Source organism: Procambarus clarkii, chromosome 33, assembly GCF_040958095.1.
Source record: "Procambarus clarkii isolate CNS0578487 chromosome 33, FALCON_Pclarkii_2.0, whole genome shotgun sequence".
NCBI lineage: Eukaryota > Metazoa > Arthropoda > Malacostraca > Decapoda > Cambaridae > Procambarus > Procambarus clarkii.
This window is the reverse complement of record NC_091182.1, coordinates 14,913,340-14,939,189: the sequence shown is the minus strand read 5'-3', so window position 1 is coordinate 14,939,189 and position 25,850 is coordinate 14,913,340. Positions and strand designations below refer to the sequence as shown.

General features: G+C 41.4%; 1 protein-coding gene across 1 annotated transcript in view; it reads right to left on the bottom strand.

The window, feature by feature from the left end:
• Positions 1–22,291, bottom strand: part of LOC138370693 (zinc finger protein 543-like) — a 29,335-nt gene extending 7,044 nt beyond the window's left edge. The window contains exon 1 of the mRNA XM_069335303.1: positions 21,044–22,291. Coding sequence (XP_069191404.1) covers positions 21,044–22,004 — 961 coding nt within the window. The 5' untranslated portion in view covers positions 22,005–22,291. The remainder of the gene's footprint in view (positions 1–21,043) is intronic.
• Positions 22,292–25,850: the final 3,559 nt, after the last annotated feature.

The following is a 25,850-nucleotide window of genomic DNA, read 5'->3' as shown; positions in this document are numbered from 1 at the left end:
CAACAAAGAAATTAGTGAAATTCTAAGAAGCCAGTATGAGACTGTTTAGCACCTGAATTAACAACATGAAAGTTGAAGATCTAGACAGCATCTTTATGAATGACATACAAGCTGCAGATAATATAACTGGTATTAACATAAACTTGGAAGATTTTGAAAGAGAAATTGACAACATGCCCGTGCACTCAGCCCCTGGTTCAGACTCGTGGAATTCAATATTCATAAAGAAATATAAAGTACCAGTAGCATGAGTACTCAGTATAATATGGAAAAAGAGCCTGGATACAGGGGAGATACCAGCAGCACCTAAATCAGCATATATAGCTCATCTGCACAAGGAAGGTAGTAAAGCTTTGCCAAAAAATTATAGACCAGTTGCACTAACTTAACACATAATGAAAGTTGAAAGTTTTTGAGAAGAAAAGCCAAATGCAGATTTTTTTTTTTTTTGAGATATATACAAGAGTTACATTCTTGTACAGCCACTAGCACGCGTAGCGTTTCAGGCAAGTCCTTAATCCTATGGTCCCTAGAATACGATCCCCTGCCGCGAAGAATCGTTTTTTCATCCAAGTACACATTTTACTGTTGCGTTAAACAGAGGCTACAGTTAAGGAATTGCGCCTAGTAAATCCTCCCCGGCCAGGATACGAACCCATGACATAGCGCTCGCGGAACGCCAGGCGAGATGTTGTGTACACAGACTTTGCAAAGGTATTTTACAAATGTGACCATGGAGCATAAAATGGGAGTGATAACCCATAAAATGAAATCAATGGGAATAACGGGTAAAGTGGGGCGTTGGAATTTGAACTTTGTCAAACAGAATGCAGAGTGTGATAGTCGATCAAATAAGATCAAGCCCAAGTGCAGTGAAAAGTTCTGTACCCCCCAGGGCACAGTCCTTGCACCGCTGCTATTTCTCATTCCAATCTCGGATATAGACAAAAATACTAGTAACAGCTTCGTGTCACCTTGTATCCTATTATGTCGTGTCATCAAAAACGACATCTAGTATCAGGCCCTTGCGACAGAGATAGCACTTTCTCAGATGACAACAAAGAAATGAGCGAAATACTGAAGAATCAGTATGACTCTGTTTGAAATGAGCCACTACACACACTAAAGATTGATAACCCAAATAAATTTTTCATGGATGTGATGCCAACATCAAATCATATATCTTATGTCACCCTATCCCCACTGGATTTTGAAGAAGCCATAGACAGTATGCCTATGCACTTTGCACCAGGCCCTGATTCTTGGAACTCCATATTCATCAAGAACTGTAAAAAAAACACTGTTGCAGGCCCTTCACATTCTTTGGAGGCAAAGCTTAGATACTGGCATTATCCCTGACCTACTAAATTCAGCAGATATAGCACCATTCTATAAAGGAGGAAATAAGGCAGAGGAAAAAAATTACAGAGCGATAGCACTGACATCACTCAACATAAAAAATCTTTGAGTGCTAAGAAATAAGATCACAAAACACATGGAATCACAGCATCTCCATAAGCCTGAACAACATGGTTTCAAAACAGAGCGCTCTTGCCTATCACAGTTGCTGGACCACTATGACATGGCCTTAGATGGTATGGATGACAAGCAAAATGCTGATGTAATTTACAAAGATTTCGCAAAAGCCTTCGACAAATGTGACAATGGTGCTATTGCACACAAAATGGGTGCAAAAGGAATTACCAGAAAAATAGGCAGATGGATCTACAATTTCCTGACTAACAGAACCCAATGAGTAATAGTCAACAAAATAAAATCCGGACCATTAACACTGTCTCCCTCTCCCAGGTCAGTCTCCCAGGGTACTGTGCTTGCTTCAGTACATTTTCTCTTCATATCAGACATAGACTAGGACACAATCTATAACACTGTATCATCCTTTGCACATGACACTAAGATTTTTTATGAGAGTAAACAACATAGAGAACACAGCAAACCTCCAATCACACGTAAATCAGGTCTTTCAATGAACTACAGAAAAAAATATGGAATTTAATGATGATAAGTTCCAGCACTTGTGCTACAGAAAATATTCAATTATATAAGCAGAAACCACATACAAAATGCAGCCAAATCATAACATAGAACGAAAAAGCAATGTAAAGGATTTGGCTGTACTCATGTTGGAAGACCTTACCTTTAAAGTACTGTACACAATAAAGTAGCCATCCCAACTGCAAGAAAAATGACAGGTTGAATAACAAGAACTTTTCAAACTAGAAATGCTATACCAATGATGATACTCTTCAAGATGCTAGTGCTCTCTACAGTAGAATACTGCTGCACAATGACAGCCCCTTTCAAAGCTGGAGAAATTGCTGACCTGGAGAGTGTGCAGAGAGATCTTTACTGCTAGAATCCACTCAGTAAAACATCTAAACTATTGGGACCGACTAAAATGCCTAAATCTGTATTCTCATCAGCGCAGGTGGGAGAGATACACAATAATTTACACATGGAAAATAATAGAGGGGCTGGTCCCAAACCTGCACACAGAAATAACACCACATGAGACTAGGAGGCATGGCAGGATGTGCAGAATATCCCTCGTTGAAAAACAGAGGTGCAATAGGTACCCTGGGAGAGAACTATCAACATCAGAGGCCCGAGACTGTTCAACACGCTTCCACTACACAAAAGAGGTATAACTGGCTGACCCCTCACAGTGTTCAAGAGAGAACTTGATAATCATATCCAAAGGATACCTTTTCAACCAGGCTGTGACTCATACGTCAGGCTGCGAGCAGCAGCGTCCAACATCCTGGTTGACCAGCAAGCAACGTGGAGGCCAGGGTGATGATCGGGCTGCGGGGATGCTAAGTCCTGAAACCAACACAAGGTACGGTACACAAGATAGTCCTTTGCAGACGATAAAAAAATCAGAATGAAAATTTCTACCATAAAAGACACTGAAAAACTGCAGGCAAATATTAATAAAGTCTTCGATTGGGCAACTGAAAATTACATGATGTTTAACGGGGATAAGTTCCAGTTACAGTACTTAGGTATGGTGGAAACGAGTAACTTCAACAAAACACAGGGTACAAGACACAACCGGACCTACTCAAAAAAAGGAAAGCAATACGTAAAAGATTTGGGAATTATGAGGTCTGACGACCTAACATTTAGTGAACATAACTGAACAAATATAGTGGCTGCCAGGAAAATGATAGGATGGATTATGAGAACGTTCAACTCCAGAGACCCCACAGCAATGCTAATACTATTTCAATCACTGGTGCTGTCCTATCTTGAGTATTGCTCAAAACTCACTTCCACTTTCAGAGCGGGAGAGATCTCTGAATTAAAGGGAATATATTGAACATATACAGCACGCATAGACACGATAAACATCTAAATTATTGGGACCGTATCTAAGCTTTCAAAATGTACTCTTTGGAAAGGAGATGCGAGAGGTGTCAAATAATATATACATGGAAGATACTTGAAGGCCAGGTCACAAATTTGCACAGAACAACAACAACAACAAATTGGAGCGAAAGAAATGGATGGAAATGCAGAATAGAACCAATGAGGATTAGAGGTGCCATATCACAATCAGAGACCACTGAAGTGCTGGACCAAAAGGGCTGTGCTAGATATGTGGGTCTGTGGGCCACTCCAAGCAACAGAACTTTAAAATCCAGAGATCCCATCACAATGGTTATACTATTCAAATCACTTGTGCTGTCCTGTCTTGATTACTGCTCAGTACTCACTTCCCCCTTCAAAGCAGGAGAGATTGCTGAAATAAAGGGAAAACAGAAAACATATATATGGCATACATAGACACGATAAAGCACCTAAATTATTGGGATCGTCTCAAAGCTCTCCAAATGTACTCACTAGAAAGGAGACGAGAGAGATAAAAAAAAATTGTACATGTGGAAAATACTGGAGGGCCTCTGTGAAAGGGAGATGAAACTTTTACAAATGACAACTAAGAAATGAGCGAAATACTGAGGAAACAGTACAACTCTTTGTTTTCAGCGATACACTAAATAAACTAAAGATTGATAACCCGAATGAGTTTTTCATGTCTATGAAACCAACATTAAATCATGTATCAGATGTCACCCTATCCCCACTGGATTTTGAAGAAGCCATGGACAGTATGCCTATGCTCTCTACACCAGGTCCCGATTCTTGGAACTCCATATTCATCAAGGACTGTAAAAAAAACTATCGCAGGCCCTTCACATTCTTTGGGGACAAAGCCTAGATACTGGCATTATCCCTGACAATACTAAAAACAGCAGAGATAGAACCACTCCATAAAGGAGGAAATAATGCAGAGGCAAAAAATTACGGACTGATAGCACTAACATCACACACTCTAAACTAAAACTCTATTCTAGAACTAAAAAAACTCACCTCGAATCTCTAGCTGTAGAATTCATTCAATCTATGGCTCCCTGTCTAAACTTCAAACCTCTCAGAAGTAACCCATGGCTTCAGAAACTGCACAACCTTGTGCAAATGCAATCTGAAGCTATTTCGGCCCTCCAAGCCACAGTCACCCGACAACAACAAACCATAGACCGCCTCCTTGAATCGTCGACGAACAACAACCAAGAAATTCTCAACTTACAAACTGTTGCAAATGATGCAATGGATCAAATACATATGATTCAGGCCGAGGAAACCCTCTCAGCTCAAAGTGACCTCCTTCAAAAGCTGGAAAAACAGATCAATCTCCTTCAGATTCACCAGGCGGCTTCCGAAGATGACCAAGAGCAACAACAACTTCATGACTCCCTGATAATTATTTATTTATTTATTTATTTATTTTATTTATTTATTTATATATACAAGAAGGTACATTGGGTTTGTGAGAATACATTGGGTAGTACAGTATTTACATTCTTGTAAAGCCACTAGTACGCGCAGCGTTTCGGGCAGGTCCTTAATCTAGCAGATAATTTTAAGTAGGTAATTTCAATCAGAATTGATAAATGATAAAGATACATTACAAGAGAAAAATGAGATGAGAGAGATAAGTAAGTATATTAAAGCACATTGTTATATTAAAGCTCTGATTGATTACATTGACAGCTTGATTAGTAATTTAAACAAGATTAATAGACACCATACAGCAGATTGACAGCACATATAAGACAGCAATGATCACAATGGTAAAGATGTTCAGAATGGGTACATAAAGATTGGGAGACTGGGTAGCAAAAGATACAGATAAACAAGATTTATAAACACCATACAACAGATTGGCAGCACATATAAGAAAACAGCAATGATCACAATGGTAAAGATGTTCAAATTGGGAACATAAAGGTTGGGAGATTGGGTAGCAATAGATACAGTGCAATTTTAAGGCAAAAAGTGAAAAACTATGAAGATGAAATTATGTACTTTTTAGTATTGATTTTGAATGATGTAAAAGTTGGACAGCTTTTCAATTCAGTAGGGAGTGAGTTCCATAAACTGGGTCCCTTTATTTGCATAGAGTGTTTACACAGATTAAGTTTAACTCTGGGGATATCGAAGAGATATTTATTTCTGGTGTGGTGATAATGGGTCCTATTACATCTGTCCAGGAAGAGTTTCAGACAAGGATTTGCATTTAAGAACAGGGTTTTGTAAATGTAGTTGACACAAGAGAATTTGTGGAGTGAGATTATGTTTAGCATGTTTAGGGAGTTAAACAAGGGGGCTGTGTGTTGTCTGAAAGCAGAATTTGATATTATTCTGATAGCAGATTTTTGCTGGGTGATGATGGACTTGAGGTGGTTTGCAGTGGTTGAACCCCATGCACAGATACCATAGTTGAGATAGGGATAGATTAGTGCATTAGCTCTACTGATCTACCTGATGAACAACAAGGTGAGAATTGTTGTAATATAGCCCACACCCTAATTAATTCAAAGATCAGAGTCAGTGTTGAAATCAAATCAGCTATCAGGATAGATTAAAACAGTCCCCGTAGCAGTAGGAGAATGCTCATCAAACTTGCAAATCCCTCTGCGAAGTTTGACCTCATACAATCAGCTGCTAAGCATAAAACCAACCTCTATATAAATGAGTGTCCTACAAAGCAGCGTGGATCCCTCCTCTTCAGGCTGTGTCAAATTCGCAAACAAAACCCTGGTCTTATCAAGCAGTGCTACACTAGGAATGGAACGATTATTGCGAAGAAGGAAAGTACAGGAAAAAAATATGAAATAAAATGTGACCAACAACTACTGGCCTTCTTTAGTGATTGTGGTATATCTGAAAACCTGAACCCGACCAATGCCAGTACTTAAAATAACTCTTTCAGTGCCTGAGCCTAACCTAACTTAATCTAACTTTGTCTAAGGTGCTGTCTCTGCCTTACCATTTACCTAATGTTCTCTCATTCATATAATTTCCTAAATAATCCATCAAGTCTCCATGCACTTATGCAAGCATCTACCTCAGTTTCATTGTAAAATTTTACTCTTAAATCTAATCTTACCCTATTCCATTTAAATTTTAAATTTAATTGTATTGATCTATGTCATTTATTGAAATCAATTATTGATCTCATTTTGTTCTTTTAATTAAGTTCATACTAATTATAGGTTATAACTAAGCTAAATAAAATTTATTATCTTTAGATTTTTTTACTTTACAATTATCATTTGTCAAATTTTTTTTTATATATTCATCTTGACAGTCTCTACTGACTTTTTGTTCTCTCCACCAAACTTGTGTATCCTCCATGGCTATCTAGTGACCTTTATTCTACCTCTAATTGTTTCAATTCTTTTATTTACTTGCATTTACTGTTGTGTTTTGCCATAATTATTCTCTAATTTTAGCAGACTTAATACTTTGTAAGCTCTTATTGTATTGTTATATTATTATATTGTTGTGTTTTGCTAAAATTACTTTCTATTTTACAGCAGATTTAGTTTTCATCTGTTCCTGTAATTGCTTATCTTATTGTATCGTGACATTATCTTATCTATATGCTTACTGATATTGATCCTGATCGAAATCTTCTGTCCCATATCCACACAAATCAGCACATTGATCATCATTACTGCAGGTATTACACAGCAAATCTTGCAAAAAACAAACTCCTAAATAGCACCTGCTTATCAGTTTACAACCAAAATGTTAGGTCACTTGGTAAACATTTTGATGATATAAATGCACTACTTACAGCACTAGGTACTAAATTATCTTTCATCATTTTAACAGAAACTTGGCTAAGTAATGACTATACCCAACTCTACAATTTAGCTGGTTATAAAGCCTTTCATAACTGCAGGCCTAATAAAAAAGGTGGCGGTACAGCAATATATTACAAAGATACCTTCATTTGCAATAGTGTCATTAGTGATAGAGACGACTATTGTGAATATACCTTTGCCAAGTTCTCCAGTAAATCCCTTAAATCCTCCCTGATAATCGGTGCCATCTATAGATTTCCTAATACCAACATAGCTTTATTCTCTGACAATGTAAGGAATCTTATCATAAATAACAATCTCAACAAAAATCACATTATTCTGGGAGGTGATTTCAATATTGACCTGGGTCTTCAAAACAACCCTCAAGTTGACTATTTCCGTAACAGCATGCACTCCTGTATGCTAATCCCCACAATCACCAAGCCCACCCGAGTCACTCAAACATCTGCCACTACCCTGGATCACCTATGGACTAATATAACAGCTCCCCTTACATCTGGGGTAATTTATGACAGAACAACTGACCACTATCCTACTTTCCTCATAGCAAACATTGACACATCACCACCAGAAACCAAAAAACTTTCATTCTGGCTACATAGTGAATCAGCTTTAGGCAATCTCTCTAATGCACTTCACAATATTAATTGGGAATCTGAATTTAATAATTCACAGGATATAAACTCATCAACTAACCTCTTTCTCTCCAAAACTCTAAGCCTCTACAACACTCACTGTCCCCTCCTTACCAAACAAGTAACTGATAAAAGAAAAAATAACCCGTGGCTCACAAGTGGCATAATTAAATCAATCAACAAAAAACATGAATACGAAAAGAAATTTAGGAGTGGCCTAGTTTCAATGGAAGTAGTTAAAAGGTACTCATCAGTGCTTACCAGTATCATAAGAAAAGCAAAACTTTCATATTATGAGACTAGATTCAAAGAAGCAAAAGGCAACATGAAAAGCACATGGAATACCATCTCTAACAACATGGGAACTAAACAACACTCCCACAACCAGGTAACACTCTCTAAGGATGGCCTTACACTGTCATCTGACTTAGAAATGGCGAATGAATTTAATAGCTTCTTTTCATCGATTGGTGCTAACCTTGCAAGTAAAATCCCACAGACTCAGACACATATCAACACATATCTCTCAGGCAGCTATCCAAACTCTCTTCTCCTCTCACCAGTCAGCCCGTCAGATGTTGTGTCCATCATACACTCACTAAAAACCAAAGCTGGGAACATCAGTGAAATCCCATCCATTGTATACAAGAGTGCCTCCCATGCCCTTGCGCCACCTATAGCTCTGCTGTTCAACAAATCCCTTGAGTGCCATACCTTCCCTGATATCCTTAAAAAAGCAAGAGTAACGCCAGTTCATAAAGGAGGTAATCCGTCAGACATAAACAACTATAGACCAATATCGAACCTACCCATACTATCAAAAATATTTTAAAAAATTATCTACAAACAGCTCTACTCCTATCTCGTAAAATTTGACATTCTTAGCCCCTGTCAGTTTGGCTTCCGCTCTCAAAAGAGTACCAACGATGCAATTATTAGTCTCCTTGATATAATTTACTCAGCCCTTGACAAAAATGAGTTTCCAATTGGACTCTTCATTGACCTGAGAAAGGCCTTTGATACTGTTAATCACGATTACCTCTTATGTAAACTCCATCATTATGGAATCCGAGGCCATGCACTAGACTATATCCAATCCTATCTTAGTGATAGACACCAATGTGTAGCCATCAATAATATAATCTCTCCCATTCTACCAATAACCATTGGAGTGCCACAGGGCAGCATCTTGGGACCTCTTCTATTTCTTATATACATTAATGATCTGCCTAATGTCTCTAACATTCTGAAACCTATTTTGTTTGCTGATGATACTACCCTCATCTACTCCAACCCCAACCCACATACACTAAGTAAGTAATTATCAAAAGAAGGCACCAAACCGGGAAGGCTATGTAGCACCATCAAATACGCAAAATAATCAGAGGGCGCTAAATATCACCAAGGATGCCAATACGAGAACAAAAACGCATAAGGCGAACGATATCAAACGTATCCGAGTCACCAAGAATTCTATCGAGGGACAGGTGACCGCGAGGGGCGGTCGGAAAGCAAGACACACGCTCGTCCTGGAAGTCAGGACATTCAAGAAGGACATGCACGACCGTAAGAGGGACAATGCAACTAGGACAATAAGGAGCAGGGCGGCGCTCCATCAAGTGACCATGGGTTAAGCGAGTATGGCCAATACGCAACCTCGCCAGAGCTGTTTCCCACCGCCGGTTACGGTGGAAGGAGGACGGCCATGAGGAAACACAACATTTAAGAGTACGTAGCTTGTTACCAGTAACAGACAACCAAGAAGCCTGCCAACGGGTAAGGACTGAGGAATGGATAACCGGGTAAAAGTCGGAATACGGAATGCCTTTACGAGAGATGAGACAAGAGCGGACAGCTTCCTTGGCGGCAGCATCCGCACGCTCATTTAAAGACACACCAATATGGCTGGGAACCCAACAAAACTCAACCGACTTAAATTTACTGTGAACAAGAAACAGCCAATGCTGGATCTCGACAACTACTGGATGAACCGCATTAAAGGACCCGAGAGCCATGAGGGCACTACGAGAGTCAACAACAACTACAAAGGAAGACTGACAACGAGAAAGCAGGAGACAAGAGCATAGAGAATAGCATAAAGTTCCGCTGTAAAGATGCTAGTCTCCGGAGGCAAGCGACACACATAAGTGCGATCAGGAAAAACAACAGAGTAGCCAACACCGTCCGCTGACTTAGACCCATCGGTGAAGACAGAAACGGAGCGGGAGTGAGAAGAAAAGTGCTCGAGGAAAAGGCGTTTTAGAACCGTAGGAGGGGTAAAAGCTTTAGTGATACGGGTCAAGGATGTACAAAACCGCGGAAGAGGGACCCTCCACGGGGGCAAAGAAGGAACACGAGGAGAAACATCAGAAATACGAACGGATAGAGAATCCTGTAGGCGAGATAACCAGACAGAAAGAGGGAGGTGGTGAAGAGGAACAGGAACCGCAGGAGGGGTAAAAGTTAAAGCACGACAGAGGCGAGAGGAAGGATGTTGCAAGGACCGCGCAAGATAGCGAAGACAGTAGCGATCACGGCGGTCCTGGAGAGACAGGAAGCCAGTGTCAACATACAAGCTAAGGATGGGAGTCGAACGAAAGGCACCAGAACTGAGGCGCAACCCAGTATGGTGCAAAGCATCAAGACGGCGAAGAGTAGAAGGAGAAGCAGACGAGTAAGCAGGGCAACCATAATCGAGCTTAGACAGGACGAGAGAGGAATGTAAAGCAAGGAGAGTGCGCCTATCTGCCCCCAAGAAGTATGGGACAAGACCCGAAGGAGGGTAAGGGCCTTAGAGCACTCAACACGGAGGTAAGAGATATGGGGAGACCAAGACAAACGAGTGTCAAGGAATAACCCCAAAAGCTTCGCGGAATCTTTGTATTCAAGGGGATGACCATAAAGTGACAAAGAGGGACGAAGAACAACCCGTTTCCGCGTAAAAGTCATGTCACAAGTCTTAGAAGTAGAGAACTTGAAGCCATGATCTGTGGCCCAAGACGACACGGCATCAATTGCAAGTTGAAGCCGGCGTTGAAGGAGAGGCGAATCATCACCCTGAGAACAAAGGGTAAGATCATCGACATAGAGAGCGGAGAAGACACCAGAAGGAAGAGAGGAAAGAAGACCATTGAGGGCAACCAGAAAAAGGGTAGTGCTCAGATCACTACCCTGGGGCACACCTTCATATTGCTGAAAAGAGGGAGAGAGAGCGGTACCAAGGCGCACCCGAAAGGAACGACGAGAGAGGAAGCTGCGGAGAAAGAGAGGCAGATGACCACGAAGGCCAAAAGAATGAAGTGAAAGCTGAATGAATGAAAGCTGCTATTAGGACAATAACCAACTCTGGCCCCAGACATCACTCGGTACCCTTACTCAAATCTCTGAATATGTTAGATATTAAGTCACTGCACATTCTCTCTTGTGTATTATACATATATAAAACGCTGAACTGTAATGCCAATCCTGACCTCAAAAGCTTCATTGAAGGTTGTAACAGAACCCATGAGCACCACACCAGGAATAAATACAGTTTTGATATTCCTAGAGTACGACTTAATCAAACTAGAAATGCTCTACAAATCAAGGGACCCAGAATGTGGAATGACCTTCCCAACCATGTTAAAGACTGTACCTCTCTCAACCAGTTTAAGATAAAAACTAAACAATACCTAATAAATTCCCTGTAACCCACCTCACTCCTTTATTGTCAACCCATGTCTGTTATTTTATTTTATTATTATTATATTTTTTTTTAATCAACACTGCTTGTCAACCTATTGTATTTGTGCTGCTTTTTCAGTCATGTTCCCCCTTTTTTTATCTTTATTTGTATTTGTTTTCAACACTTTTTATTCTTTATGCTCAATTAGTATTAAGTTCTAGATATTAATGTTTTTCTTGCCCGAAACGCATTGCGTAATAGTGGCTTTAGGCATTGTATGTACTAGCTCTATCTATATATCAATCCATTAATGTAACATCACTTGTATGTATGTACCTTACCTGAATAAACATATTTATTTTATTATTTATTTATAAGTTGAGATAGGATATGATAACGACAAGTGGTGTCGTAAGCCTTTTCCAGGTCAAAAAGGACGGCAACAACGGAGGTCTTCGCAGCAAAAGCAGTACGAATATAGACCTCCAAGTTCACCAGGACATCTGTCGTGCTGCGGCACTTGCGGAAACCAAATTGAGAAGGGGAGAGGAGGTGATGGTGTTCCAGGAACCACATCAGACGAAAGTTAACCACACGTTCAAAGAGTTTGCAGACACAACTTGTGAGAGCAATAGGGCGAAAGTCCTTAAGGGAAGTACCCAGAGACCCAGGTTTGCGAACAGGGAGGACAACGGCATCGAGCCAGTCCTCAGGGACTGACGACGACTCCCAGATCCGATTATACAGACTCAGTAAATACTGAGATGTGCTCGGAGGGAAATGGCGATGCATCTCATAATGAATACCATCGGAGCCCGCCGCCGTAGAACCGCAGAGGGCCAGGGCAGAACGAAGTTCAGAGAGAGAGAAGGGATCATTATAGGGAAGCTGAAGATGAGTGCAGAACTCTAAAGGACGAGACTCAAGGACAGGTTTACGAAGAAGGAAAGATTGGGGAAGATGAAGACCAGAGCTAACAGAAGAAAAGTGGGAACCCAGTTCGGAAGCGACCTGCAACGGGTCCGCCACAAGAGTATCATGGAGGTGAAGGACCGGTGAAACATCGGGAATGAACTTACCCGCTATCTTGCGGATACGCTTCCAGATCTGGGCCAGAGGGGTTTCGGACGTAATTGTTGAGACATAAGATGCCCAACATTCACGTTTAGCCGTACGGATGGCCCTACGGGCCACCGCACTCGCTTTCCGAAAGATAAGAAAAGAATAGGTCGTCTGCCTACGGCGATGCCTCTTCCAGGCTGCACGCTTACAGCGGACAGCCCGAGCACAGTCCGCATTCCACCAGGGAACGCACTTCTATGGACCCCGAGAGGAAGAGCGAGGAATAGAGCGGAGGGCAGCGTTGAAGACAGTATCATGAAAAAGGAGGAGAGCGCGAGAGAGAGGCAGAAGGGAGAGGTCAGAGAGAGCAGCACTGAGGGTAAATAGGGTCCAGTCTGCCTTAGCAAACTGCCACCTAGAGAAAGAGAGGGAAGGGCGAAAAGAGAAAAAGGAAACAAGGATGGGGAAATGATCACTTCCATGGAGGTCATCAAGAACCTGCCACGTGAAATCTAAGTAAAGAGAAGAAGAGCAGAGAGAAAGATCAAGACAAGAAAGGGTGCGAGTCCGAGAGTCCAAATGAGTGGGCTCACCAGAATTCAGAAGAGACAGGGAAGAAGAGAGGAGAAACGGCTCAAGGAGGCGACCCTGGGTATTCGTCAGAACGTTACCCCAAAGAGAATGACGACAATTGAAGTCACCCAGCAGGAGCACAGGCTCCGGCAAGGAGTCTAGGAGGTGTTTCAAATCAGGAAGAGAGCGGGACACTCGGGGGGAGATAAATGGAACAAACTGTGTACCATTTCCCCACAAAGATACGAGCAGCAGAACAATGGAGAGGTGAAGGAAAAAGTAAAGTAACAAAGGGAACATCAGCACGAATCAAGAGAGCAGAAGAATTAGAAGCCCCAGCAATGGCTGGGGGGGGGGGAGAGAAAGGAATAGCCACGAAAACGACCAGGACGATCACCAAGCATTGACTCCTGGAGACAGACACAAAGGGGCGAAAACCGCGAAATCAGAAGTTGGAGTTCGAGGAAATTGGCGTAATAACCTCGAACGTTCCATTGAAGAATGGACAACGACGAGAAGAGAAAGGACAAAAACAGAGAACAAGGAAGAAACAAAGGCGAAAGAGCAACAGAGCACGTTAAAGAATATCAGGGTCAGCAAAGTCAGGGTTAGGGGGCATGGGTAAACTGAGCAAAGACGGAGGGAAGGAAACGGGAGAACAGATCAGAGGTGGGCGGGCGGGGTCCGGAGGAGGAGGAGGAGGAGGAGGAAGAGGAGGAGACAACGGAGAGGAGCAGTCAAGGACAGCAGCAGGAAGAGGGGGAGTAGAAAGAGGGGAGCGCACCCCAGCAAGAGCAGCAACCGAAAGGGAAGCAGGGGCCAAAGAAACCTCCAAAGCAGGAACAGGGGGCGCAATCACTGAAACGGGAGGGGAAGGAGCAACAGAGCCAGAAGTAGGAGCTGAGGAAGAAAGCAAAGCATTCTTACCCGCCGGGGAAGAGGAAGGAGAGGAGCCAGGCTTACGCTTCTGACTTAAAGAGACCGGTGTCCCAGCAACTACGTACCGGGCAACGGATTCCAGTGTCTCAACAGGAGAAGCCGATAGAGAGCACACACGACGGCCGTTAGGAGAGTGATGGACATCCGCCCGCACCAACAGGCGGTGGGGAGAGCCGATAGATGGAGGAAGAGGATGGGAAGGAGGATCGGAGGGGGACGAGGAAGAAGACACAGGAGACATGACAGACCGGGTTGAAAGAAGGGGAACCCCAGACAGAGGACCAGGAGGGGGACCCCTTGGGAGAGAACTCACAGGAACAGAGGAGGGGGCAGTGGGCGTATCAGGGTCCAAGGCCCGGAAACGGTTGAGAGTCTGAGGAAGGGGGGAAGGACGAGGAGAGGAAGAGCGCAACACGCGAGCATAAGAGATGTTAGTATAAGGCGGGAGCCGGCGAACCTGGCGCCTCGCCTCAGGAAAAGATAAACGCTCCCGGTGCTTCAGGTTAAGGACGGCCGCCTCAAGCTTGTAATGGACACAGGCACGGGAGAAGGTAGGATGGGCCTCACTGCAGTTGAGGCAGCGAGCTTGGGGAGAAGTGCACTCCGACTTAGAGTGACCTTCACTCCCACACAAAGGACAGAGAGAGACAGTCCCAGAGCAGCGGAGGGCACCATGCCCAAACCTCCAGCACTTGTTACAAAGTCGAGGAGAAGGAATATACTCCTGGACAAAGCACCTAGCACCAGCAAGAATGACAGAGGATGGAAGGGTCCTACCATCAAAGGTGATCTTCACAACGCGAAGGGGTTGACGGCGACGACCACGAGGGGGACGAGTAAACGAGTCAACCTGGAGGACAGAATGGCCTTGGGCATCAAGGATATGCCGAATATCATCGTGGCAATCCTGCAGATTCCGAACACCGGTTGCAACATGGGGTGGGAGGAGAATAGTGCCAACACTGGCATTCATCTGAACGTTCTTGGAGACCCGAACAGCCAAGCGGGAAGCCGCATCCTGAGAAGGAGCAGCAACGACTTGTGTACCGAGACGAGTGGGGTTGAAAGTAACAGACGCATCCACGGAATCTACAAGATGCCGATGGAGGGAGAAATCGTCAGGAGGCGCAGAATCAAGAGGGAGGAGATCAAAGTATTTGGCCCATGAAGCAGGACCAAACAAGGCCTGATACGCATCAGCACGGGAAGGAATCGAGCGAGTGCGGTTGGGACGCGAACGGCGTTGAGAACCCCTAGAGAGAGAGGGGTCAAAAGGCGCAGTAGTCACAACGAAAGACTTAGCCACACCAGGGGACGAAGTGGTCACCACCGGGGGCTGGAGGCTCGACCCAACCACAGAGGAGGGAGGGGAGCTGGGGGAAGAAGTCAGGACGGTCAAAGGAGGAGCAAGGTCGAGGCCCAACGCAGTGGGAGCTACAGAGCCTGGTCTTCCAATACAGGCCGACTCGGGGGCTTGGTCGCCCACCCCATGAGCCTGAGAGGGTACAACGGAAACATTCAACGACATAGAGACGAAAAGTGACAAATTCATCCACGAATGTGCCCCCATACCTACCATGGAGCCACAATCAGAGGCAGGACACCCAACAGGAAGCTATCGACTATCATGCCGGGGCCCCCTAGGGGTGCGTCGTGAGTATACGCCCCACAAACGCCACCTTAAGAACCGTCAGTCCGTCGAGATCGGGTTCAGCGACGAAAGGGGGATTGACAATAAAAGGTTCCCCTCGCTCGAGACGTTGGGTACTACAGTTCTACGGGTGCAAGAGTATGCCTCCTCAAGCACCCGGGCGTCAAAATAGAAGAAGTCCAAAAAAATAATCCAAAACAAGCAAAAGGTCGGCAGGAAACGACAAGTAGATAGGAGAAGAGGGGAGAGAAAGACGAAACATAAGGAAAAGGAAAAGTGATCCGGCACAATTGGAGAAGACAGCAGCAGGAGTGCAAGGCCAGAAAAGGACAGAGGACTGCCCAACGGAGCATCTCACTCATGCAGCTGTCCACCAAGCCCCCTCACGACGCCAACGGGCCGGATGGGGAGGGGGCCACATACACTAAATGATGTTGTTAATAATGAACTAAAAAATGTCCACTTATGGATGTCAACCAACAAACTAACACTTAACATAGAAAAGACCTACTACATCCTATTTGGAAGCAAATCTACAAATGCAATTCAGCTTCAGATTGACAATGTAAACATTAGCAATAAAAATGATGGAAAGTTTCTTGGCATATTCCTAGACAAGAGACTCAACTTCAGTACCCACATACAACACATAACTAAGAAAGTCTCTAAAACAGTTGGTATACTCTCCAAAATCAGATATTATGTTCCTAACTCTGCTCTCATCTCTCTATATTATGCACTAATCTATCCCTATCTCAACTATGGTATCTGTGCATGGGGTTCAACCACTGCAAACCACCTCAAGTCCATCATCACCCAGCAAAAATCTGCTATCAGAATAATATCAAATTCTGCTTTCAGACAACACACAGCCCCCTTGTTTAACTCGCTAAACATGCTAAACATAATCTCACTCCACAAATTCTCTTGTGTCAACTACATTTACAAAACCCTGTTCTTAAATGCAAATCCTTGTCTGAAACTCTTCCTGGACAGATGTAATAGGACCCATTATCACCACACCAGAAATAAATATCTCTTTGATATCCCCAGAGTTAAACTTAATCTGTGTAAACACACTATGCAAATAAAGGGACCCAGTTTATGGAACTCACTCCCTACTGAATTGAAAAGCTGTCCAACTTTTACATCATTCAAAATCAATACTAAAAAGTACATAATTTCATCTTCATAGTTTTTCACTTTTTGCCTTAAAATTGCACTGTATCAATTGCTACCCAATCTCCCAACCTTTATGTTTCCCAATTTGAACATCTTTACCATTGTGATCATTGCTGTTTTCTTATATGTGCTGCCAATCTGTTGTATGGTGTTTATAAATCTTGTTTATCTGTATCTTTTGCTACCCAGTCTCCCAATCTTTATGTACCCAATCTGAACATCTTTACCATTGTGATCATTGCTGTCTTATATGTGCTGTCAATCTGCTGTATGGTGTCTATTAATCTTGTTTAAATTACTAATCAAGCTGTCAATGTAATCAATCAGAGCTTTAATATAACAATGTGCTTTAATATACTTTCTTATCTCTCTCGTCTCATTTTTCTCTTGTAATGTATCTATATCTATATCATTTATCAATTCTGATTGAAATTACCTACTTAAAATTATCTGCTAGATTAAGGACCTGCCCGAAACGCTGCGTGTACTAGTGGCTTTACAAGAATGTAAATACAGCTAGTACTGTACTATCCAATGTATTCTCACAAACCCAATGTACCTTCTTGTATATATATAAATAAATAAATAAATAAAAATAAATAAATAAATAAACACATCATAAAAATCTCTGAGAGAGTGTTAAAAAAGTAAGATCACAAAATACACGGAATCACAGCATCTCCATAACCCCGGACAACATGGTTTCAGAACAGGGCGCTCTTGCCTTTCACAGTTGTTGAACCACTATGACATGGCACTGGATGCCATAGAAGACAAAACGCTGATGTAATTTACACAGATTTCGCAAAAACCTTCGACAAGTGTGACCATGGTGTTATTGCACATAAAATGCGTTCAAAAGTAATTACCGGAAAAATAGGCAGATGGATCTACAATTTCCTGACTAGTAGAAACCAATGTGTAATATTCAACAAAATGAAATCCAGTCCATCAACCATGAAGAGCTTAGTCCCCCCAGGGTACATGCTTGCTCCAGTACTTTTTCTCATTCTCATATCAGACATAGACAAGGACAATATATAGTACTGTATCATCCTTTTCAGGATGATACATCACTAGGATTTTTATTAGATTAGACAACATAGAGGACACGGCAAACCTCCAATCAGATGTAAATCAGGTTTTTCTTTGGGATACAGAAAATAATATGGTGTTTAACGAAGATAAGTTCCAGCTCATATGCTACGGGAAAAAAATATATAAAAATGGAAACCATGCACAAAATGCAGTCAAATCATAACATAGAATGAAAAGGCAATGTAAAGGATTTGGGTATACTCATGTCAGATGAACTTACATATAAAGAACACAATAAAGGACCGTCACAACTGCTAGAAAAATGACAGGTTGGATAACAAGAACATTTCACACTAGAGATGCTATACAAATGATGATAATTTTCAAGATGCTACTAATCTCTAGTATGAAATACTGCTGCACAATGACAGCCCCTTTCAAAGCTGGAGAAATTGCTGACCTGGAGAGTGTGCAGAGAACCTTTACTGCTAGAATCCACTCAGTAAAACATCTAAACATAAACTATTAAAAAATAAATAGACATAAAAAAATAAAAAAACATAAACATACAAAAAAACACAAACATAAAAAACAAACTATTGGGACCGACTAAAGAGCCTAAATCTGTATTATCTTGAGCGCAGGCAGGAGAATACATAATAATTTACACATGGAAAATAGTAGAGGGGCTGGTCCCAAATCTGCACACAGAAATAACATCACATGAGACCAGAAGGCATGGCAGGATGTGCAGAATTTCCCCATTGAAAAGCAGAGGTGCAACAGGTACTCTGAGAGAGAACTCTATCAACATCAGAGGCCCGAGACTGTTCAACATGCTTCCACTACACATAAGGGGCATAACTGGCCGACCCCTCACAGTGTTCAAGAGAGAACTCGATAAACATATCCAAAGGATACCTGATCAACCAAGCTGTGACTCATGCTTCAAGCTGCGAGCAGCCGCGTCCAACAGCCTGGTTGACCAGTCCAGCTACGAGGAGGCCTGGTCGACGACCGGGCCGCGGGGGCGCTATGTCCCGAAAACACCTCAAGGTAAGGTTACATTCACCAACCAAGCCCATCACAATGGCTATGGGCTGGAAAGGGAGGTAGAGATGAGAAAGACGAGAGGGCGAAGAATACTGCCCGGTGGAACACCAGTGTTAATGGGTAGAGTGGGAGAATTGGAATCATTCACAGAGACATACTTGCCTGTCAATGAGACAAGATTGTAGGTATTGGAGTGAGTGACCTCTTACTCCGTAATGTTGTAATTTAAGAAGGATAATGTGTTAACAGTATCAAAAAGTCTTATATAGGCCAACAAATAAATAAACAAGGTACCTATTTCTTTCAAGAGGTGCATATATTAAGTTAATCATACTAATCGGTGCATGAGTGGTCCTTTTTTGGGCCTGAAGCCATCATGGCAAGAACTAAGTATATTTTGTTTTGCTAAATAGGAGTAAGGCTGTTTGTAGATTAAGTCTTTAAAATATTTTAGACAAAAACTGGCAGAATTGATATATGTCTATAATTGTTGACTTCAGTGAGATTGCCACTTTTATGGACTAAGGTTACTATTGTTTTTTTTTTTTAGAATATCAGGAAAGGTTTGTAGTCCAAATGATTTGTTGTAGAGCAATGCAATGGCTGGAGCTAAAAATCTAGACGCTTTCTTGTAAATTAGGGATGGTATCTGAACATATGGTATCCGTGCATGGGGTTCATTCATCCACTGCAAATTACTTCAAGCCCATCATCATCAAACAAAACTCTGCTATCAGAAGTATAAAACTGTCTTCAAACAACAAACAGCATCTCTCTCTTTAAATCCCAGAACATGCTAAATATACACTCGCTCTACACATTCTCTTGTGCTATTTATATGTCCAAAACCTTGTTCCTAAATGCTAATCCTAATCTGAAACTTTTCATTGATTGATGTAATGGAATCCACGAGCACCACTACATAAATAAATATCCCTCTGATATAAATTGACAGTCATGCTAATATAATTGCCAGTCAGGCTTATTGTAATTCACAATCATCTTAATATAATTGCCAGTTTGGATAATATAGTTGTCAGAGAGGATTATGCCAGTCAGGCTAATATAATTGCCAATCAGGGTAATATAACTTTGAACCAGGCTTTTTCACCCACATGGTTATTGATTGATGGAACTGCCCACACGCCGAAGCCATAACTGCCAAAACTGTGCTGAATTTCAAAATATAGCTGGAAAAGATCAAGGCAAATGGGGGGACGGATGGGGGCCTGAAACAAGCTGCTGGCTTCCTGTTCTCATCAGCTATATTTACCCTCAGGTAAATTGGGTAAAATATTATTCCCAGACAATTACAGCATAACTGATAAAGTTATGCAAGAGTAATATAAATTTCTGATAAATTTAGAGTGATATAAATTTCTAGAGTAATATAAATTTAAATTTTATAGTAACTTGACTGACAGTTATAAATACCAGTCTGCCTTCAATAAACTCTTCGGTGAAATATTTATAAACAAGAGATGAACTCATAAATAGGCCAAAAAAATGGACATCAGTTTACAAATAAATTTGATCAGAAAAATCCTTGATTAACATACATTTCCCTACCAATCAAATGATCTCTTCTTAAGTACGTCTCAGACTGTCTTCTTCACCAACTCCAGTGCTAAATAATATTACAACAAAAATGTCCGTAATTTAGCTACAGAGTATAATAAATTTTAAATAAATTTCCACAGGAAGCAAAAACAAAGCACATTATTACTAACATAAATATGAAGAAAAACATTTAAAGCTTTGTTTTATCTTTGCTAAACTAAAGAGATATTTCTATACTTATAAGCAATTTTAAGTTTTCCTAGTGACAGCTTCTGTAGTTCTTGCTTGGTCATCTAACTTTCATAAAAGAACCATGTAATAAAATATCTTCAGATTTTTACCTTTCATGGAGAAGTGTTTTTTTACAAACGAAATATAATTACCTCTGAAGAACATCCAACTAACATTGTGATAGCATACTGTTAGGTTAAAGGTAAGTTAATATACCATTATGTGCCTCATTATCTTTCAACATTCTCTTAATTACCTTCCACATTCGAAGTGTTTAGCCTATTATCTGCATGTATCATCTTGTGCCTCTTCATGCGTCCAAGACGACTGAATCTCTTCCCACACTCAGGACATTCATGAGGTTTGTCACCTGAATGCACTAACATGTGAGACATCATACTTCCAAGACGACTGAATCTCTTCCCACATTCCAGACACTCATGCGGTTTGTCACCTGAATGCACTAACATGTGCCTTATTATAGTTTTACGTTCTCTAAATTTTTTGCCACACTCGGCACATTGAAAAGGTCTCTCTTCCGTATGCACCATCCTGTGAGTCTTCATACTTCCACGACGACTGAATCTCATCCCACACTCTGGACACTCATGCGGTTTGTCCCTTGAATGCACTAACATGTGAGACTTCACATTTCCACGCTGACTGAATCTCTTCCCACACTCTGGACACTCGTGAGGCTTGTCACCTGAATGCACTGCATGTATCATCTTGTGCCTCTTCATGTGTCCAAGAAGACTGAATCTCTTCCCACACTCAGGACATTCATGAGGTTTCTCACCTGAATGCACTAACATGTGAGTCTTCATATTTCCAAGCTGACTGAATTTCTTCCCACACTCTGGACACTCGTGAGGTTTGTCACCTGAATGCACTAACATGTGCTGTATTATAGTTCCACGTTCTCTAAATTTTTTGCCACACTCGGCACATTGAAAAGGTCTCTCATCCGCATGCACCATCCTGTGAGTCTTCATATGTTCACGCCGACTGAATCTCTTCCCACATTCTGGACACTCGTGAGGTTTATCTCCTGAATGCACTAACATGTGAGTCTTCACATGTTCACGCTCACTGAATCTCTTACCACACTCTGGACACTCGTGAGGTTTATCTCCTGAATGCACTAACATGTGACGCTTCACACGTGAAGGACAGGTGAATACCTTCGGACACTGTGGACACTGGTGAGTCTTCATCTTCTTTATGACAGGTGCAGTTTGATGAAGGTTTTCTCCCCCGGATGTTGGGAGAAGCGTCAAGGCTTGAGTGTTGTTTCTTAGAGTTAGACTTGATGTGAGCACTTGGCGGTCAATGGTGGTGCTTCTTTTTTATGATAAGTGCAGTTTGTGTCAAGGTTTTCCCTTAATGCTCGTGCTGGATATCCCCGGGTGGTGCTGCTAAAATGGCGGCGGTTGTTTACCCTCTTATCAACTAAGGGTTCCAATGTTTTGTATGGTTCCACATACCATTTTTCCTACTTCTTATTTTTGTTTGTAACTGGTCATTTACAATTACGACTTGTATTTATACCCATGTTTTTCCAACCAAAGAATGTACTTGGAATTGTTTCTTTAAACATAATGCTACACGATTATGTTTTTTGAAGGAAACAGTTCTCCCATAGTGGATGTGCTCCGAACATTAATGGAACTGACAAAGTGTCAGTTGAGTCAACCCAAGTAACAGTTAGATCAACCCAAGTATCGCGTTTCCAAAATGGTCGCCCATGTTGGAATAGTCGAACGCCGAAAATATATGGTTGAAAACATCTTGATAACTTAAATTATTTATTAGTCAGAAGAAAGACAGAAATGGGAGCATTATATAAAACTTTTACCAGACAAATATTTTTTAAGTAAAACCGTAGATATTTGTAGTTTTGCGTAATAGTGGCTTTAGGCATTGTATGTACTAGCTCTATCTATAAATCCATCAACTTTTGCATCTTACCCAGTCTGTATGTACTTTACCTGAATAATTATTTGTATTTGTTTTGTATTTTTGTAGTTGTATAAAAGTGTCAGTTTAGACACTTCGTACTTTGACAACATCGCACACTTATATTTTTACCACTTCGGCACCAGCTTTGGACGTTTCAAATATGTGTACGTGTTCACTATTAAAACGACAATATAATGCAATTAACAATTAAAATCTTCTACTTAACAGGCATATAGCAATAGGCAATATAGCTTTGGCAAACCAAAGCTGGGACCATCAGTGAAATCCCATCCATTGTCTACAAGAGCGCCTCCCATGGCCTTGCGCCACCTACAGCTCTGCTGTTCAACAAATCCCTTAAGTGTCATACCTTCCCTGATATCCTTAAGTAACGCCAGTTCATAAAGGAGGTAATCCAGCAGACATAAACAATTATAGACCAATATCAAACCTACCCATACTATCAAAAATATTTGAAAAAATTATCTACAATCAGCTCTATTCCTACCTCGTAAAATTCGACATTCTTAGCCCCTGTCAGTTTGGCTTCCGCTCCCAAAAGAGTACCAACGATGCAATTATTAGGCTCCTTGATATAATTTACTCAGCCCTTGACAAAAATGTCATACATGTCTGAGGAACGGAGGTTTCAGTTAGGTACCCCACCAGGGGGAGTATTAAGTCCCACCTTATTCAATGTATTAATGAACAGATTAGCATCAGAGATGTATCCTCCAGGGGTCATGACAATCATATATGCTGATGACATTCTTATACAAGGCACTTCTGGGAACAAAATTCAAACTGCTCTTAACATACTTGGTACAACCTGTCACAAGTTAGGCTTAGTTATAAATGCAGATAAAACCACCTTATTCAATGTATTAATGAACAGATTAGCATCAGAGATGTATCCTCCAGGGGTCATGACAATCATATATGCTGATGACATTCTTATACAAGGCACTTCTGGGAACAAAATTCAAACTGCTCTTAACATACTTGGTACAACCTGTCACAAGTTAGGCTTAGTTATAAATGCAGATAAAACCAAATACGAGTATAGGAAACGAAGAAATATAACACTTACTTTAAATGGTGTGAAACTGAGCCGTGTTCAGAAGTACAAGTATCTGGGCATGTATGTTGGATACACATGTGAGAGTAAAAATGCTGAAATAAATCATATCAGCACCTTATGTAAAGCCCGTCTGCATCCTCTGAAAGCACTGGCTTTTTCTGGTAAAGGTGTTGGGGTACCTATCTTGCGGATATTATTCATAAGTACTGTTCGGTCCCTGATAGACTACGCAGCACCCGTTTTGTCTTACACAGGCCAAGGCAGAATTAAAAAAAATAGAGCTGATACAGAACGAGGCTGTATATGAGGATTATTCTTGGATGTCAAAGAAATGCAATGATTGAAATAATGAGAATGGAATTAAATTTACAGAGTGTGTGTGATAGAGTCCGTGACATTAACACTAGAGTATCTATTCGTTTCATGCGGAGAAAAGGAGGGGATAAGCTGTTTGAGAGCGTTCAGACCTGCTTGAGTGACGTACACACTTCCAGGAAACTGAGAGACACGCTACACGAGGGGATTAGCTCATGACCTCAGGGAATACAATGTACTTGACTGCTGTAAACCCTCTCGACAGTGTAATATGTCTGTTCCCTGGAAAGTACAGAAAATAGACGTCGAAATTGTACCCCTCAAGGTGAAAAAGATTCATCATGAACCGGGACAATTACGGTGTTTGTATGGAAGCGTGATATCTCGGTTACCAAGAGGCAACAGTTTACATGTATATTGCGACGGGTCGGTGGCGGAGGATGGCAGGGCAGGGTGTGGTGTCCTAATAAGGGAATATACGGAGTTTGGGACTGTGGACAGGATAATTGAACTCCGGCTTAGTAATTATATATTAATTAATTATATAATCAGTCTCCGTGGTGTAGTGGTAAGACACTCGCCTGGCGTTCCGCGAGCGCTATGTCATGGGTTCGTATCCTGGCCGGGGAGGATTTACTGGGCGCAATTCCTTAACTGTAGCCTCTGTTTAACGCAACAGTAAAATGTGTACTTGGATGAAAAAACGATTCTTCGCGGCAGGGGATCGTATTCCAGGGACTTGCCCGAAACGCTACGCGTACTAGTGGCTGTACAAGAATGTAACAACTCTTGTATATATCTCAAAAAAAAAAAAAAAAATATCATCCACACAAGCTGAACTGTAGGCCATTCTAGCGTGTTTGGAGGAAGTACGTCATGACGACAAAAATATTTTTGTATTTGTCGTTAGCCGAGGAGCACTGGAGTCCTTAAACAGTCGAAACCCAGTCTTCATGTCTATAGTTGAGGACTGTAAGAGAAGAATAACTGAGATACAGCTGAAAGGTTATAGTGTGAAATTCATGTGGATTCCATCTCATGTTGGAATAGTGCTCAACGAGGTGGCGGATGACTTGGCCAAACGTGCCACATCAAAACCACAAGTTGACATTGAATGTGAATTCACAATGAGACAAATAAGAAGCAAAATCAGAAATATTCAGGCACAGGCAGGAGTGGAGAGGAGAGAGATAATGTATGAGAGAAGTCAAACCATGCATCACTACATGTATGTGAGTCAAAACACCCATTTCACTTATGGTAAAAGGAGAAATGCTTGGAGTGACTCTGTGTACATGCGGCTCAGGCTTGGGTACAAATATTACTGGGAATATGGGATAGATGTTCATGATAATGACACGAGGTGTAAACTATGTGGTATGTTAAGGTCTCACACCCTGGCCCATTATGTTCTTGATTGTCCGTTGATTAATGTATATAGAAACACTGAGATAAGGACTGTTCTTGAACAAATAGCCTGGATGTGTCACAATGGAAAGGTTGATGATATTCTTGAGAGATATAAGAATTTTGCACCAAGACTGTAATATTTTGTTGAATTATCTGCATGTCTCTTGCAAATTGTCTGTACAGTATACCTAGGTCATAAAAGTATTTGTGTGTACGTCTGATAACATACTACTTGTGAAGGAGGAAATGTATATGTTTATCTCTCAGAATGTTTGGTAATATGTTTATTTGTGAT